The sequence below is a fragment of the Carassius auratus genome, chromosome 41, assembly GCF_003368295.1.
Source record: "Carassius auratus strain Wakin chromosome 41, ASM336829v1, whole genome shotgun sequence".
NCBI classification, from domain to species: Eukaryota; Metazoa; Chordata; class Actinopteri; order Cypriniformes; family Cyprinidae; genus Carassius; species Carassius auratus.
In genome coordinates this window covers 17,958,926-17,977,892 of record NC_039283.1, presented here as the reverse complement: position 1 = coordinate 17,977,892, position 18,967 = coordinate 17,958,926, and the positions used below count along the sequence as shown (strand labels likewise).

Genomic DNA, 18,967 nt, shown 5'->3' with positions numbered 1-18,967 from the left:
GAGTTCAATGACATTGTGTTCATCTGAGCACAGCGTCAGCTGAGTTTGTCAGTTGTGGAATCTGGTGGAACCATTGTGCTTCTGTTTGTAACAGGTCCCCACTTATTTGATGACAAATCAACCTATTTTTCGCATTCAAACACACAAACCATTTCTAATGTAGTTTCATGCATACAGTAATTGTGCTCTTTTATTTGTATTGTTGTATTATTTCTCTAACAGTTGTACTAAGATTGATTCAGCTCTCCAGCAGGCTGTTTGTCTGAGGACTGAGAGTATGAAACAGGCAAACAAACCCGCATTGCTTAAACAGACCCCACTAATTACTCATCAAAATAGACAAATTTGGATGCATATCACAGCAAATCAATTTGAAATCTCACAATGCAATGAGATACCTCACTCTTTGTGATCAGCTGGTATTTTCTTCCCTCAGGCAGTGGGATCGGTTACAATATATTCTATGCTTTCTAGCTTTTAATATAATATAATATAATATAATATAATATAATATAATATAATATAATATAATATAATATAATATAATATAATATAATATAATTAATATAATATATGTATATATATATATATATAAAATCAGCTACAAACTAGAATAGTTTCAATTCAATTTACTTTTGTAATATAATAACTTTTTTTTTTTTCATTTAAATTTACCCTTATATATTTATTATATGGATAAGCAAATATTCAAATCGCAATTTTGAAAAAATATAATCATATTATTTAGATTTGTTTTATCACAATTCTAGATTTGTTTATATAATTGGGTAAATTTGTAATAATATTGCTAGCTCTAAACTCAAATTTGGGAATAAAACAAGTTAACTGAAGTATGTTTTACAAGAAAATAATATATTTCAGTCTTGTTTCTTTAAAATGTCTTTTCATTAAGTGTATTACTTGTGCTACTTGCAATTATTTGTGAAATTTACTAGCAATTTCTAAGTGAAAATTATTTTCATTACCAAATACCATTACACTATATATATATATAACCAAAAGCTGACCAAAGTTACTTATGGACATCATCCAGGAAGAGACATCATTTTTTGTAGAGGAAACAACAGCATGCATATTAAGTATTAGTAATGATTTGTCACACATTTGCATTAGAATATAGAAGTTAAATGAATGATGATGAATGTCGGGTCTTGTCTAATCTTTAAAACACTCACTCACTCACTCACTATCTGACATTGATAATCAATAGCAATCAATAACACAGACAGATGGTAGAGAGAGCTGAATGTCAAAGCCTCTGAACAGATTTCAGGCTTATTGAGATTTATTTGTAGAGCTGTGGTCTCGGGATTCTGTGGTCATTCCTCTCAAATAGCTCTCACATTGACACGTGTGAATGCCATGGAGATCAGATTTAAATAACAGCAGGATCAGATCGTCACTTCAATAGGCTGGTTGTGCAGTTGCACACTGTTGCATCAGGGGTGATTGTGTGGCGTCCTCTTCCACATGAAACAGGTGTTGAAGCATCTGACCACCCAGCTGCTGCCTCACTTTTGTTTTAGCTATTAAAAGACTCTGTAAATCCCACTTGTATTTGTGGGTCATATGACTACTAATTTCTATTTTATTTAATACAGGATGTAATGGCAGCAGTTCCTATCTGACTATGTATTCTGGTAAAAGTGATGTTTGGTAAAGGGCTGATGTGTTCATCCAATATAACCACCATTGCCCCATTACACCCCCCAACAGTGGCACCAGAGAGTGAGATGAGGAAGTGATGTCATCTATTATTCATTCTTTCTTCTAGTGTGGCCTCTTTGTCTCAGAGCACTATTGTGTGGCTACCAGCACTCGGTTCCAACTCCGAGAGACTTTAGCCCGTTCAAGTGGAGTTCTGATTCACTGAAACTGAAATGGTTGGAGAAATAAAACCTAGAACTTTAAATCTATATTTAATTGTATTTTTAAAACACACAAAAAATAGTGTTAAATGTCTAAAAATAAGGAAATTGTGAGTTCAACGAAATAATGATCAAAATTGTAAAATAAAAAATAATAAAAAGGAAACACCAACTCAAATGATTTGCTATTTTACTGTTTATTAATCTTTTCAGAATTGTATAATTTTGAAGTTTTAATCCAAAATGTTGTGGTTTTTCCATAATAACATAGATCAGTGAAAATACACAAAAGTATTATATTTTTAACACTGACTGCAGGTCTAATTGGCACAGAAACAACAAGCATGAAGAAAAGCTTTATAGTAAATCTTTAAGAATCCTTCTAGCCCGTGGCTTTCACGGAGTACAACGCCTTCCTATCCCGAGACGACAGCTGTTAACTCCTATTACAGAGATCACATTCTACAATTACACACACTGCGCTGAGCAATCTTGTCTGGTTTAATTTCTGTGAATGTATGAAGGTGTTTTTTTGTGTACTTTGTGTTTGATGTTGCTGTATTCCACCATGAATTTTCATTTCGTCTCAGTAATAAATCTGTCCATCTAATGAGAACTACATTTTTTTTTTCTAAAATGAGACAGACAGACAGACAGACAAAGCTGTTACTCATCACCAGAGGACCAGGAATCTCCCTCATCAACAGAGTCATCAGATAGGACCATCTTGCCTTGTGCTGGCTTTTTATCTTTGTGCTTCTCCTCCTGTCCTTCGAGAATGGCCATCTTTTCTTTAGGACTTAGATTTGCTGTTGGCATTCTTTCCATATCTCTCCACTCCTCTCCAAAGACCATGGCCTGGTCTAAGTCTTCAGTCTTGGCAGGGTCATAGGTAGCTACCATCTCCAATTTCCCCTGACTCCAAAAATCCTCCTTCATACTAGTGCTGAAAAAGCTATGAATCTCACTTTTCTTTTCCATTGACTGAAATTCCTCATTCTCTCCCGAACTGGTGCTCTCACAGTCCATCACAGTCAGCACTTTTTCTGAAAAGCTCTCCAATGTCCTTTCAAATTGTTCTTCAAATTTTCCAAAGATGTTTTCTGCCGTTTTGTTTGAGATTTCTAAACTCTCAGTCTCATTAACTGGGAAAACGCCTGTATTTTCATCCATACTTGATGCATGCATGATCTCAGTCGCATCTGGAGCATTCATGCTTTTGCTCCAGATGTCAGAATTCTCCCAGTCATCAGTCTGAGGGGTTTTAGGTTCTTCAGTGTTCTTCTCCTTACTAAGTGCTTCTTCAGGCAAATAATTGACGTCAGACACAGAGTCAGCCTTGGAGACTCCATTAGTGAAGGTGAATGGCAGCTTTTTAAGAGTAGCCACTGTTAAAAGGCTTGTGCTCTGGAAACACTGGCTGGCATTTGGAGACTCATCTTCTGAGCTATTGCCCTCTTCCTGGTCTGAGTTGGGAATGTCTGATGTCATACTGTCAGGTTGACTACTTATTTTACTCTCCAAAGAGCGACTCAGCTTGAGATCCACGTTGGTGTGCATGGAAGCTTCCATAAGATCTTCTGAATTTTTGGTTGCAGCTGCATCTTGGAACACGGTCAGAGTTGATGGAGTTTCAAAGAGGTTTTTAAGTTGATGAGATGTTTCAGGGAATGAGATTGGATGTTCTTGACTTTCATATGAATGGACTGTTTCATCCTCAGGCTGTTCAGTGTGCATATGCTGGTTTTCAGTCAGTTGTGGTTGCTCATAAGCTTTGACATCATGATCTTCAGCTTTCCTCATCTCTGTAATAAAATCACTATGTTCTTCCAGGTTTCCCTTGAGCTCAATTATTTCGTGGACTTCAGAGTCACTTTGAGGCTTTATGCATGTCATATCACTGTCTTGCACTTCTTCTTTAGAAACATTATCTTCTGTCACCATCTCTCCAGTGACCTCCATGTCTGGTTCTTCTGTGAGATCCTCCATGGTATTGAAGTGTTTGGATGCCCCCTCTTTCAAGTTAGCTCCTTCCATTCTTTCTTTCTCACCCTCACTATCACTAGTCTCACCAATGAGGTGTGAGGCTTGCACATTCCCTTTTGTTTCCTCATCACTCTTATGATGAATCAAGGGCCGAGTGTCTGCTAGCGTGTTCTCCGGACTGTAGCTGTCACATTCACCAGGATCGGTTCTACAAAAGGCTATGTTTGGGGAGTCATCATCTTCACCTTGGTTCTCTTCTTCTCCCACAGCTTCTTCAGGGAAAGACTCTTCTTCATTTCCTGTCTGATCTGAATGGGGTTCAGTTGGCAGTACAGTCTTTTCTAAACTCTCCTGATGATCACTGTTCGTGGAAGAATCTACACCTTCATACAGCACAGAAAAGTCACTTTTAATCTTAATCACTTCTATCTCTTCTTCTTCTATTTCAGTCACATTTGTATCTTCTTTTGTAACCTTTGTGTCAGCATCAATGTTCATTTCATCCTCTTCTTCCTCCTCAGAGTCAGGGCTCACCACTTTCATTTCATTCTCTGGTTCAATTTCTTCCTGTCTATCCATCTCCTTCACTGAATCAATCGCTGCATCAGTTCCACTGTTCATTTGCTCTTTTCCCTCTTCACTAATATTGCTCACATTGTCCTGTTTATCTACCGTCATTAAATCTTCATGATAGCCAAAATCACCAGCCATATCTAAAGTTCCTTGCTCGAGGAACGATGAACCCATTATACTGGTGTTTGCACTGATATGGCTAGATTTTAATGCATCATCATCATTGTTCTCTGCATCTCCATATGCAAATGTGTGACTTTCACTGATGTTCTCTGATCTTACATCTATCTCAAAGGTGTCATCATTTTCGTCCTTTGCTACTGTTTTATTTTCTTCACAAGCAACCTTAGGTGAATGTGAGAACTGGGCCATTTCAAAAGACACTTCAGTGTCCTCATGCTTCCCTTCTTCTGAATCCCCTGCAGGATCTGTGAATGGACCAGCCCGGAATTCTGTCTCTGAAGTTTGGGATAAGTTACTTGGTTTGTCAGCTGACGCACTTATCAATGCAGGTGCATCAGTTTTACATTCAACCATCTGAGCTTTTTTGAACTGTATTGGTTCATCCTCCTTAATCTCAGTATCTTCTGGTTTCGAAGGATCTTCTTCATTTCCTGTCTGATCTGAATGGGGTTCAGTTGGCAGTACAGTCTTTTCTAAACTCTCCTGATGATCACTGTTCATGGAAGAATCTACAACTTCATCCAGCACAGAAAAGTCACTTTTAATCGTAATCACTTCTGTCTCTTCTTCTTCTATTTCAGTCACATTTTCATGTTCTTTTTTCTTATTTTTGTCAGCATTAATTTCTTCCTGTCTATCCATCTCCTTCACTGAATCAATCGCTGCCTCAGTTCCACTGTTCATTTGCTCTTTTCCCTCTTCACTAATATTGCTCACATTGTCCTGTTTATCTACCGTCATTAAATCTTCATGATAGCCAAAATCACCAGCCATATCTAAAGTTCCTTGCTCGAGGAACGATGAACCCATTATACTGTTGTTTGCACTGATATGGCTAGATTTTAATGCATCATCATCATTGTTCTCTGCATCTCCATATGCAAATATGTGACTTTCACTGATGTTCTCTGATCTTACATCCATCTCAGAGGCATCATCTTTTTCATCCTTTGCTAATGTTTTATTTTCTTCACAGGCAACTTTATGTGCACATGAGATCTGGGCCATTTCAAAAGACACTTCAGTGTCCTCATGCTTCCCTTCTTCTGAATCCCCTGCAGGATCTGTGAATGGACCAGCCCAGATTTCTGTCTCTGAAGTTTGGGACAAGTTACTTGGTTGGTCAGCTGACGCACTTATCAATGCAGATTCATCAGTTTTACATTCAACCATCTGAGCTTTTTTGAATAGTATCGGTTCATTCTCCTTAATCTCAGTATCTTCTGGTTTCGAAGGATCTTCTTCATTTACTGTCTGATCTGAATGGGGTTCAGTTGGCAGTACAGTCTTTTCTAAACTCTCCTGATGATCACTGTTCTTGGGAGAATCTACACCTTCATCCGGCACAGAAAAGTCACTTTTAATCACTTCTATCTCTTCTTCTTCTATTTCAGTCACATTTGTATCTTCTTTTGTAACCTTTGTGTCAGCATCAATGTTCATTTCATCCTCTTCTTCCTCCTCAGAGTCAGGGCTCACCACTTTCATTTCATTCTCTGGTTCAATTTCTTCCTGTCTATCCATCTCCTTCATTGAATCAATCGCTGCATCAGTTCCACTGTTCATTTGCTCTTTTCCCTCTTCACTAATATTGCTCACATTGTCCTGTTTATCTACCGTCATTAAATCTTCATGATAGCCAAAATCACCAGCCATATCTAAAGTTCCTTGCTCGAGGAACGATGAACCCATTATACTGGTGTTTGCACTGATATGGCTAGATTTTAATGCATCATCATCATTGTTCTCTGCATCTCCATATGCAAATGTGTGGCTTTCACTGATGTTCTCTGATCTTACATCCATCTCAGAGGCGTCATTATTTTCGCCCTCTGCAATGGTTTTATTATCTTCACAAGCAACCTTAGGTGCACATGAGATCTGGGCCATTTCAAAAGAAACTTCAGTGTCCTCGTCCTTGCCTTTTTCAAAATCCCCTGCAGGATCTGTGATTGGACCAGCCCAGATTTCTGTCTCTGAAGTTTGGGACAAGTCACTTGGTTGGTCAGCTGACGCACTTATCAATGCAGATGCATCAGTTTTACATTCAACCATCTGAGCTTTTTTGGACTGTATCGGTTCATCCTCCTTAATCTCAGTATCTTCTGGTTTCGAAGGATCTTCTTCATTTACTGTCTGATCTGAATGGGGTTCAGTTGGCAGTACAGTCTTTTCTAAACTCTCCTGATGATCACTGTTCATGGAAGAATCTACACCTTCATCCAGCACAGAAAAGTCACTTTTAATCAGTTCTATCTCTTCTTCTTCTATTTCAGTCACATTTTCATGTTCTTTTTTCTTGTTTTTGTCAGCATTAATTTCTTCCTGTCTATCCATCTCCTTCACTGAATCGATCGCTGCATCAGTTCCACTGTTCATTTGCTCTTTTCCCTCTTCACTAATATTGCTCACATTGTCCTGTGTATCTACCTTCATTAAATCTTCATGATAGCCAAAATCACCAGCCATATCTAAAGTTCCTTGTTCGAGGAACGATGAACCCATTATACTGGTGTTTGCACTGATATGGCTAGATTTTAATGCATCATCATCATTGTTCTCTGCATCTCCATATGCAAATGTGTGGCTTTCACTGATGTTCTCTGATCTTACATCCATCTCAAAGGCGTCATTATTTTCGCCCTCTGCAATGGTTTTATTATCTTCACAAGCAACCTTAGGTGCACGTGAGATCTGGGCCATTTCAAAAGAAACTTCAGTGTCCTCGTCCTTGCCTTTTTCAGAATCCCCTGCAGGATCTGTGAATGGACCAGCCCAGATTTCTGTCTCTGAAGTTTGGGACAAGTTACTTGGTTTGTCAGCTGACGCACTTATCAATGCAGATTCATCAGTTTTACATTCAACCATCTGAGCTTTTTTGGACTGTATCGGTTCATTCTCCTTAATCTCAGAATCTTCTGGTTTTGAAGGATCTTCTTCATTTACTGTCTGATCTGAATGGGGTTCAGTTGGCAGTACAGTCTTTTCTAAACTCTCCTGATGATCACTGTTCATGGAAGAATCTACACCTTCATCCGGCACAGAAAAGTCACTTTTAATCACTTCTATCTCTTCTTCTTCTATTTCAGTCACATTTGTGTCTTCTTTTGTAACCTTTGTGTCAGCATCAATGTTCATTTCATCCTCTTCTTCCTCCTCAGAGTCAGGGCTCGCCACTTTCATTTCATTCTCTGGTTCAATTTCTTCCTGTCTATCCATCTCCTTCATTGAATCAATCGCTGCATCAGTTCCACTGTTCATTTTCTCTTTTCCCTCTTCACTAATATTGCTCACATTGTCCTGTTTATCTACCGTCATTAAATCTTCATGATAGCCAAAATCACCAGCCATATCTAAAGTTCCTTTCTCGAGGAACGATGAACCCATTATACTGGTGTTTGCACTGATATGGCTAGATTTTAATGCATCATCATCATTGTTCTCTGCATCTCCATATGCAAATGTGTGACTTTCACTGATGTTCTCTGATCTTACATCTATCTCAGAGTTGTCAATATTTTCGTCCTTTGCTATGGTTTTATTTTCTTCACAAGCAACCTTAGGTGCACGTGAGATCTGGGCCATTACAAAAGACACTTCAGTGTCCTCATCCTTCTTTTCTTCTGAATCCCCTGCAGGATCTGTGATTGGACCAGCCCAGATTTCTGTCTCTGAAGTTTGGGACAAGTTACTTGGTTGGTCAGCTGACGCACTTATGAATGCAGATGCATCAGTTTTACATTCAACCATCTGAGCTTTTGTGAATAGTATCGGTTCATCCTCCTTAATCTCAGTATCTTCTGGTTTCGAAGGATCTTCTTCATTTACTGTCTGATCTGAATGGGGTTCAGTTGGCAGTACAGTCTTTTCTAAACTCTCCTGATGATCACTGTTCTTGGGAGAATCTACACCTTCATCCAGCACAGAAAAGTCACTTTTAATCACTTCTATCTCCTCTTCTATTTCAGTCAAATATTCATCTTCTTTTGTAAACTTTGTGTCAGCATAAATGTTCATTTCATCCTCTTCTTCCTCCTCAGAGTCAGGGCTCACCACTTTCATCTCATTCTCTGGTTCAATTTCTTCCTGTCTATCCATCTCCTTCATTGAATCAATCGCTGCATCAGTTCCACTGTTCATTTGCTCTCTTCCCTCTTCACTAATATTGCTCACATTGTCATGTGTATCTACCTTCATTAAATCTTCATGATAGCCAAAATCACCAGCCATATCTAAAGTTCCTTGCTTGAGGAACGATGAACCCATTATACTGGTGTTTGCACTGATATGGCTAGATTTTAATGCATCATCATCATTGTTCTCTGCATCTCCATATGCAAATGTGTGGCTTTCACTGATGTTCTCTGATCTTACATCTATCTCAAAGGTGTCATCATTTTCGTCCTTTGCTATGGTTTTATTTTCTTCACAAGCAACCTTAGGTGAATGTGAGAACTGGGCCATTACAAAAGACACTTCAGTGTCCTCATGCTTCCCTTCTTCTGAATCCCCTGCAGGATCTGTGAATGGACCAGCCCAGATTTCTGTCTCTGAAGTTTGGGACAAGTTACTTGGTTTGTCAGCTGACGCACTTATCAATGCAGATTCATCAGTTTTACATTCAACCATCTGAGCTTTTTTGGACTGTATCGGTTCATTCTCCTTAATCTCAGAATCTTCTGGTTTCGAAGGATCTTCTTCATTTACTGTCTGATCTGAATGGGGTTCAGTTGGCAGTACAGTCTTTTCTAAACTCTCCTGATGATCACTGTTCATGGAAGAATCTACACCTTCATCCAGCACAGAAAAGTCACTTTTAATCACTTCTATCTCTTCTTCTTCTATTTCAGTCACATTTGTATCTTCTTTTGTAACCTTTGTGTCAGCATCAATGTTCATTTCATCCTCTTCTTCCTCCTCAGAGTCAGGGCTCACCACTTTCATCTCATTCTCTGGTTCAATTTCTTCCTGTCTATCCATCTCCTTCATTGAATCAATTGCTGCATCAGTTCCACTGTTCATTTTCTCTTTTCCCTCTTCACTAATATTGCTCACATTGTCCTGTTTATCTACCGTCATTAAATCTTCATGATAGCCAAAATCACCAGCCATATCTAAAGTTCCTTGTTCGAGGAACGATGAACCCATTATACTGGTGTTTGCACTGATATGGCTAGATTTTAATGCATCATCATCATTGTTCTCTGCATCTCCATATGCAAATGTGTGGCTTTCACTGATGTTCTCTGATCTTACATCTATCTCAAAGGTGTCATCATTTTCGTCCTTTGCTATGGTTTTATTTTCTTCACAAGCAACCTTAGGTGCACGTGAGATCTGGGCCATTTCAAAAGACACTTCAGTGTCCTCATGCTTCCCTTCTTCTGAATCCCCTGCAGGATCTGTGAATGGACCAGCCCAGATTTCTGTCTCTGAAGTTTGGGACAAGTTACTTGGTTGGTCAGCTGACGCACTTATCAATGCAGGTGCATCAGTTTTACATTCAACCATCTGAGCTTTTTTGAACTGTATTGGTTCATTCTCCTTAATCTCAGAATCTTCTGGTTTCGAAGGATCTTCTTCATTTACTGTCTGATCTGAATGGGGTTCAGTTGGCAGTACAGTCTTTTCTAAACTCTCCTGATGATCACTGTTCATGGAAGAATCTACAACTTCATCCGGCGCAGAAAAGTCACTTTTAATCACTTCTATCTCTTCTTCTTCTATTTCAGTCACATTTGTATCTTCTTTTGTAAACTTTGTGTCAGCATCAATGTTCATTTCATCCTCTTCTTCCTCCTCAGAGTCAGGGATCACCACTTTCATTTCATTCTCTGGTTCAATTTCTTTCTGTCTATCCATCTCCTTCATTGAATCAATCGCTGCATCAGTTCCACTGTTCATTTGCTCTTTTCCCTCTTCACTAATATTGCTCACATTGTCCTGTTTATCTACCGTCATTAAATCTTCATGATAGCCAAAATCACCAGCCATATCTAAAGTTCCTTGCTTGAGGAACGATGAACCCATTATACTGTTGTTTGCACTGATATGGCTAGATTTTAATGCATCATCATCATTGTTCTCTGCATCTCCATATGCAAATGTGTGGCTTTCACTGATGTTCTCTGATCTTACATCCATTTTACAGGCATCATCTTTTTCATCGTCTGCTATGGTTTTATTTTCTTCACAAGCAACCTTAGGTGCACGTGAGATCTGGGCCATTACAAAAGACACTTCAGTGTCCTCATGCTTCCCTTCTTCTGAATCCCCTGCAGGATCTGTGAATGGACCAGCCCAGATTTCTGTCTCTGAAGTTTGGGACAAGTTACTTGGTTGGTCAGCTGACGCACTTATCAATGCAGATGCATCAGTTTTACATTCAACCATCTGAGCTTTCATGAACTGTATTGGTTCATTCTCCTTAATCTCAGAATTTTCTGGTTTGAGCTGTGGTTCTGGTTCTGCAGCGGGGAGTGTTGTTTTGAGGACCATGTCTTCATGGACTTTCTCTTGCTGTATATGATCCACAGACTCCTCAGCAGCTTTCTCAGTCTGCTCTGAGATATGAACCTTTGTCTTTTCTGTCACTGAGGTACTGGTCGGTGTTCTCTGTGGAGTCCCTCGTGTCGGGGTCCATGATGGAGTCGCTCTGGTCAGCAGAGTGTGAGAGGAGGTGATTGATCTGTGCCTTGTAGACACAGTATTGCTGACATGGCAGGAAGCAGCAGTAGTCTGTGAGGCTGGCTGGGTCCCAGTGGGCTTTGAGAGCACATCTGTAACAAGAAACAAGAAGTTGGTGAGACAGGCTTTGTCACACAGACAGAGCTACACTACACTGATTTGTCTCTCAGTTAGTTGTGTGATGTATGTGTTTGATTCACTAAAAATAACCAAATCTTCAAAGTCATTGTTTCAGGATTCCGACTACACTGGTTAGACTGTAAGCTTTTAATAAAGCAACAGATATGAGGAAGTTTATTTACAGTTAAAATATAGCAGAGTGGCTGATGTCCCATGCCCTGATAACTATGATGCTATTGGAACAAATGTGGTTGACTGGAATGAATAAAGCCCCAGGCTAAAGGGATAGATGGAGACAGTATGAAATAGACAGACATAGACCCTTGATCTGCCTCCCAGGGGAGTCATCAGAATATACACTAGCCGTTAACTGTGAATGAGCTGTAATGGAGATGTATTGAACATCTTTATGCTTTCCAAGCCTGCATTACTGGAAAGTGAAGCTATCTGCTACAGTGGTCTATGGGATTAGCACAGGAAGCTAGATTTACTAAGTTTGAAAGTTTTATTTCACTTTCCCATTGTCCGAACAGCCAACACTATATGAAAATAATACGAAAAAGAATAATAAAATAAATGAAAAAGATAAATATTTTTTTTAAAAAGAATGTTACCTAAAAAGAAAGCAGAACTGGTCTTTTTTGTTGTTGGTCTGTCAATTCTCTGGCCCTCGCTGTCCAGCAAAGCTCTGTAAAAGAAGCAGCAGAGCAGCTGTCAGCATCACAGCACTTTCTTTTATGTGAAGGTTGGGTTAAACGAGATGGAGTCATGCTCTTTAGCTGCAGTCCTGTGCTAAGTTCTGTTATTATGCAAATAGTGTGTCAGATTTATCATTGTCAGTCCATCTGCAGGATTCAGTCTGGCATCAATTCATTTACCTCCTGCATGCAGCACTGAACATATGCAAGGGTTGGCATTTACAACTGTACACACACTGTTAGTGTAACGGGTATCCTGCCAAATGCATGTATTGTAATTAACAAAAACAATACACAATTCATTTTTACAACAAATGTGGATCTTTCTATATATGTGTGTGTGTGTGTGTGTGTGTGTGTGTGTGTGTGTGTGTGTGTGTGTGTGTGTTCAAAAACTTTAAAAGACCTAAAGAAAATTTGTCTTTAAAAGTTTTTTGAAAGACACGGCATCATATTGTAATAATAAACTGGTGTACACATTTCTTATAATTACACGTAATTAATTTAATGAATAACACCCCCACCCCCGTTTTAATGGCCCTCATCCACGCTGATGGATCAGGGTCAGTGCCAGGTAGGAAATGGAGAGGGTCCATTCGCTTTGACCTATCTAAAGTTACCCCTCTCAGGGTGCCTGAGATGCTTTTTAGACCCACTGATCATATTAGTTGGACCTCCATAAATTATAAATCCCACAGTGCAGAGGAGGGGAGACTCATCAAAAGCTACATCCATATTTCACTTCATGTAAAGATGGGTCTGAAGATAATAATAAGGGGAGGTTGTATTTTGCTGGTATTTGTGATGATGTTGAGGAGAAGTACCTGTATGTGGCCACCTCCATTCCAAGAGACATCTTGACCTGCAGCAGATTTTGTCTGTCCACCATCAGGCTGTCTATCTGCTGCCCCAGGCTGTCTTTCTCCAGCTCCAGAGCATCTACTTGGGCCTGCACAAAGATAGGAGACGTTTTCGTCAAAAATATATGTTAAAGTAAAGAGAATGCAGAAAATTGAATTATTTCTTATACAATATTAGAAAGGAACACAGATGAATAAATTTGTCCTGTTCCGAACTTGTATGACCTTCTGTGGAACATATTTAGAAAAATGTCTCATTATTTTTTGTTCATACAGTAAAAGCAAGGTCTAATGATGTTTTGGACCCAAATGACTTCCATCGTGTGGACAAAAACAGATGAAGCATTATTCCAAATATGTTATTTTTACAGAAGAAAGTAAGTCACACAGGTTGGAAAGATATGAAGGTAAGTAAACAATGACAGAGATTGAACTGGTTGTCCATAAGTTGAAACTAATACCTGAAGATACTGAAGCTCCTGTGTATGTTCTTCTCTCTGCTGCACTACATTTTTCTCCAACATCTCTCTCTTAGTCTTAGTGCTCTCAAGCTCCTTTGCCAAATGCTGAACTTGATGCTGGTTTTCTCTCTTCTCCTGATGAATCTTTGCCATGTTAGCTTTGGCTTGATTTAGACTTTCTTCCAGGCGTCCAACCAGTCTCTGATAGTTGTTGGTTGCCTCCTGCCAGGCTTGAGCTGCTCTGTAGCTGTACTCTTGTCCCAGGTCTGGGATGCTGGTAGTTTGCGTGGGTTGTGGAGTCATCAAGACTTGCTTTGTCTGTTTCAGAGAATCATGCAAGGTTTCCATGTTTTCCTGGTGGACTTGCATCTGTAGCAAGAGGTCTTTCTCAAGTTGGCCAGACTTTTCTCTCAGCCATATCTGAGCTCTACGTTCTTCTTCCAGCTCCTTCCTGCTCTCCATGAGTTTTCTCTGCGCTTCAGCCTTTGCATTCTTTGCCTTCTGTCTTTGAATACTCACCACCTCTATATCCTCCATCAAGTTTTCCACTTCCATTACCACACGATCTTTCTTCCTCCAGGCCTCCTCCAACATCCTCCTGGCCTGGCTGAGAGCCTCCTCTTGAGCTTTGCGCTGACCCGGTGGTTCCTTGCTGCTCTTGAGAGTGTGGATCTCCTCTCGCAGTAGCTTGTTTTCCTCCTCCAGAAGCTTCACATGGCCTAAGTACGATTCGAGTCGCTGGTTCAGTTCCAGCATCTGGTACTTCTCCTCCTGAAACTGGGTGAAGGGCACTCGGCCACCTAGAAGCTCCATCTCAGAGTGGTGTGAAATATTAAGTCTCACTGGAACTGTGCACAGAGCCTGTGAAGGGCTGGAGGTCTTTGTGACTGCTAAGTGATTATAATGACAGGCTTGAGGGTGAGGTCTGGACCACAGTCCCAGTGCCCAGCGGCTGAATGGACAGGGGAGAGAAAGACCCTCCTTTCATAGACAATGAGAAGGGGAAGGGCGAAGGAGTTAAGGAGGAGGGGTGGATGATCAGAATGCAAAGGAAAGCAGTGATGTAATTTGCAGAGTTAACCGTACCACTGCTGGATTACTTACAAACCCGTACTACTTTCTCTCTCCTGTGGAACGCAGCAGGAGATATAAGGCAGAATGTTAGGAACTGACATCCTCAGTCACCATTCACTTTCACTGCATACATTTTTTTTTCTTTACAGTAAAAGTTCCAGTCTGTTTGGAACAACATGATGGTAAATAATGACAATTTTTATTTTTGGCTGAACGATCTCTATAATTCTTGATGTTCTCTACATTTTATCACTTTAATTTACTGCCCCCTCTTGTGGCAATATGGTGACAATACATCAGAGAAAATAGTTTCTTGTCAACCAAGGATGAACGGCAGAATGAAAATTACCTTTCAGTAAAAATTATCTATATTGCTTCTTTATTGTGTATATAGAGGCCTTAATTGTTTACGGCTTTTTTACACATTTACATATAAGTTTATGATAAAAATGTCAAATGTATCTATCGACTTGGATTTTTACAGTCAGGTTTCAGTTTAGACATTATAATAATGTCTATATGTGAAAATAAATCACATTTTCTTAGTGATAGGACTACATATCAAACTTCCTCAAAAAGCATACAAGTTTGTGCCATAGTGCAGGAAGACCACAATTTTGAAAGATATCACTTCTGCTTTCAATAGTAATTGGAAATGTTGTATTGTATTGTTATTAAGCTTCCATAAAGGTAGAATGTAGCATTAACAGACACTTCAGAAACCTCCTTGTGTATGAATATGATAAATGAGACATGTTTTCTGACCAAACCCAGACAGCAACCAGATCTGGCCAACATGGATTTCACGATCTGGGCCATCACTATGTTGCTGTCTGGGAAATCTGTTCTTACCAAATTCTGATTGCCACAAATGTCTCTGTTCAAGCTGACTGACTGGATTTAATCACACTGCTGCTTTCTCTCTGGTTGTGGATTGTGAAGGTGAGCAAGTATGGAAGAAGAGTTGTTTTATTCAACAGTCTGCTTTAAGCCATTTGATAATCAGAAATCTACAGGTAGGTGTTTTTCTTTTTATTTTGTGATGGCAAAGAAACTCAAGATCTTACAATAATATTAACATTTGCTCAGTCCGTTTAAAAATTTTTTTAAAGTAGTTTTTATTTTTATTAATTTATTTGAATAATCATAATATAAATTAATGAATTGAATTTTTGTCTTATTAAAGTTGAAGTGGCAAAGTTCGAGGAGTCTGTTTATGCGGAGGTGAAAATAAAACGATCAACTTCACAGACAGCTCCTGAGACCTCAGGTAAGAGATCTGTCACAAAAAGAAAAAAGAAAAGAAACATGACATTTAGTATAAAACTATTTTTATATTTATGTATTTAGCATATTTACAATAATCTATGTATCAACTGTAATACTGTTTATATATATATATATATATATATATATATATATATATATACACACACACACACATATGTATATAATATATACATACATATATATATATATATACACATATATATATACAGTATATATGGATATATATATATATATATATATATATATATATATATATGGATATGTGTGTGTGTGTGTATATATATATATATACATATGTATGTATATACACACACAATTTTAAATTGGGGGATTTTTTAACAAGTCTGAATGACATACAAATTATTTCACTTCTTAAAAAAAAAAAAAAATATGTTACATGGTACTTTTTCCTTTTCTGCTCTTTCCTGTTCAGCTGCAGAGTGTTCATTAGACAAATCCGTTTTGCCAGCACATGATTCTCTGACGGAAGGTACAGAAAATTGTATACCTATCATTTAATCCTAACAAAACAGAACATCTTTAAGTCTTAGTTTGTCAAATGTTACCATGCACTATCATAAGCTCGCACTATACTCAAACTAGTATTATTCTTATTCAGCAAAAGATGCCACCACCCCAACCTTTTCAGTGTACAGACGAGCTACAGTTATTCTGGGGCTGCTCTGCTTCCTGCTGCTTGCTGGGTTAACAGCTGTCAGCGTTTTCAGTAAGGATAAGCACTCATTTACACAACACCAAAATATCATTCAGTCCTACATTTGGTGCGTTCTAGCCCTGTGCAAGGAAGCTCAAAGACCATGTTGGTTTAAGTGCTGTTAAGGTTAAACTGGTTTAAGTATATTCAATCAGAGCTAGAACTAAAGTAAATAAGAAGAAGAAGAAGAAAACAAATAAAATAAAAAGAGTACTCCTGATGTAACCTCAAAAAATTCCCAACATAGACATGTGTCAAGAAAAGAGAAATGTTGCTGCGTGACAACACTGGAAACTTTCTCAAGTGTCATGTTGTCTTATGTCAGAACTTTCACAATTACTTAAAAGCTTATATAGGTGCAATGTAAGCCAATGGAGTGATTAATGACTATGCCTACTAAACTTATAAATACTAAAATATCACAGAACCACTGCATTGCATGAGTCTACAAGTACTTTATATTTAACTAACAATTTGCCTTTTTTTCCGTTTGTTTGTTCTCTGTCTTGTAGTATACATTCACATGTCAAAATACAACAACATTCTGGTAAGAGTAAAGCCTGAAAGACATACAGCACCTCAAGGGATAGTTCACCAAAATATGAAAATTCATGTTAAGTTGATCCAAACCTGTATGAATTTCATAAAAGAAGATACAACATAAAATATTTTATTCCATACTATGGAATTCAATAGGAACCAGAAACTGTTGGTTACCTACATTGTTCAAATATATTTTGTGTCCATATAGAAATCCGTACAGGTTTAGAACAACTCAAGGGTGAGTAAATGATGACAGTTTTCATTTTTGGGTGAGCTATCCCTTTATATAGTTATAATTTCCTCTCTGGTAAACGAAAAGGACTTTTAATAATGTTTAACCTCAGGCAATCACTTTATACAGGCCCAGCACATTCAAGAGAAAGCCACCAATCTGCAACTACTGGCAGACAAGGAAGTGCTGGAGCGAGAGAGAGCCAGGCTGAAGACACAGGGGGAACAGATGAATGGCACACTGGACTTCATACTGAAGAAGAGCCGCTTTTTAGTGGATGAGTACTGTCAGTCCACTGGAAATGGTAAGCTGTTGTACTGAATCAGGAGTGAAGTTTGTTCTTCCTCCAGTTAACCTGAGCTATTCTCCATCACAGGGGTGCAGTGTACACCTTGTTTTCAAAATTGGATTCAGAATGGCTCCAGCTGTTACTATTTCATGAAAGACTGGCCCTGGAAATCGTGGACAGAGAGTCAGGAATACTGCAAGGGATATGGAGCTCAGCTGGCCATAATAGACAGTGTTGAGGAACAGGTATAGAAAATGAAGTATTAAAATACACAAGAATGGTCTAATTTTTCTCTTCCTCAAAGATTTAATCTCCAAACTTAAAAATAGTTTGTCAGTGTTCTTACAGTCTTTCCACTAGCCGCAAAGAACTAAAAATCTTTTCTGATGAGTTCAAAGTGACTTTGAAACATTGACATTGTGATCAACAGATCAAGCATCTGGTTTACACTGTACAAGATATAAATGACTGCCAACAGTAAATTTATTGTATGATTTCCATGATTATAACACTGTTCTTATAATCTTATGCAAATTCAGGAATTCATCAATCGGCACGCCCAATCATATTATGACGAATATCACGGGTACTGGATGGGACTCTCTAAAAAGAAAGAAACTTGGGTCTGGAGCACTGGCGCTGAACTCGAGGAAGGGTAAGTCTAAAAAAATGGCAACAGAAGAGTAATAATAAGAAATGTCATTAACTAAACTATTACCATTTTTATAATTATTTGATCATTTTTACTGAAGTAACAGGCAGTATTTATATAATTAAAAAAAATATATTTGTTTCTTTTTTTACTGAAAATAAATTTCCTTTTGATAAACCACGAAAAAGAAGAAATGGATCAAAAAATATTAATCAGTTACAATTAAAAAGCAACCACCTGAAGCTTTCCATATTTTCCTTTCAGTTTCTGGGTCGATGACCCCTTGAAAGGATACGGGGAATGCGTTCTGTCAATGCCCAGCAAAAACCCACTGAAAAGCTGGTTATCAGCATATTGTTACATGAGGAATAGATGGATCTGCGAAGTGGAAGTTTTAACATGGCCAACCTTCCTACAAGCCCAACAAAACCAAAGTGGCCCCTCAACATGAGCAGAAGACAGTTTGATTTGTAAGCAGTGTTTTCAAGTTACAGCTCCTAGAGAGACGCCTACTGTAGGAAAATGACTTCTGCCCCATCCTTCCTGTCTGTCAAACAACATCCAACTTTGTGACTGAATAAATCCTTCAGCCACACAAATCACTCCAAACTGTTCACAGTTCATCACATTTTTGTAATTGTCGAAATGCTATGTAATATTCATTACACAAATGTATCGCATATCAGTCAAATAAAATCATTTCACGTCACCTGTG

General features: G+C 38.5%; 2 protein-coding genes across 2 annotated transcripts; one reads left to right on the top strand and one right to left on the bottom strand.

The window, feature by feature from the left end:
* Nucleotides 1-2,065: 2,065 nt before the first annotated feature.
* LOC113059139 (uncharacterized) lies at nucleotides 2,066-14,874 on the bottom strand. The gene is made up of 4 exons (XM_026227414.1): nucleotides 13,458-14,874; nucleotides 12,961-13,085; nucleotides 12,053-12,126; nucleotides 2,066-11,410 (listed from the first exon to the last, which is right to left on the bottom strand). Exons 1-4 carry the CDS (start codon nucleotides 14,268-14,270, stop codon nucleotides 2,556-2,558), a joined length of 9,867 nt encoding a protein of 3,288 aa, XP_026083199.1. The 5' UTR covers nucleotides 14,271-14,874; the 3' UTR covers nucleotides 2,066-2,555.
* A 179-nt stretch (nucleotides 14,875-15,053) lies between these two features.
* LOC113059142 (C-type lectin domain family 9 member A) lies at nucleotides 15,054-18,960 on the top strand. Its single transcript, XM_026227427.1, has 9 exons — nucleotides 15,054-15,547; nucleotides 15,718-15,801; nucleotides 16,255-16,311; nucleotides 16,441-16,548; nucleotides 17,049-17,083; nucleotides 17,441-17,615; nucleotides 17,688-17,845; nucleotides 18,140-18,255; nucleotides 18,517-18,960. The coding sequence occupies exons 1-9, from the start codon at nucleotides 15,484-15,486 to the stop codon at nucleotides 18,701-18,703; spliced, it is 984 nt and encodes a 327-aa protein (XP_026083212.1). The 5' UTR covers nucleotides 15,054-15,483; the 3' UTR covers nucleotides 18,704-18,960.
* The last annotated feature ends 7 nt before the right edge of the window (nucleotides 18,961-18,967 follow it).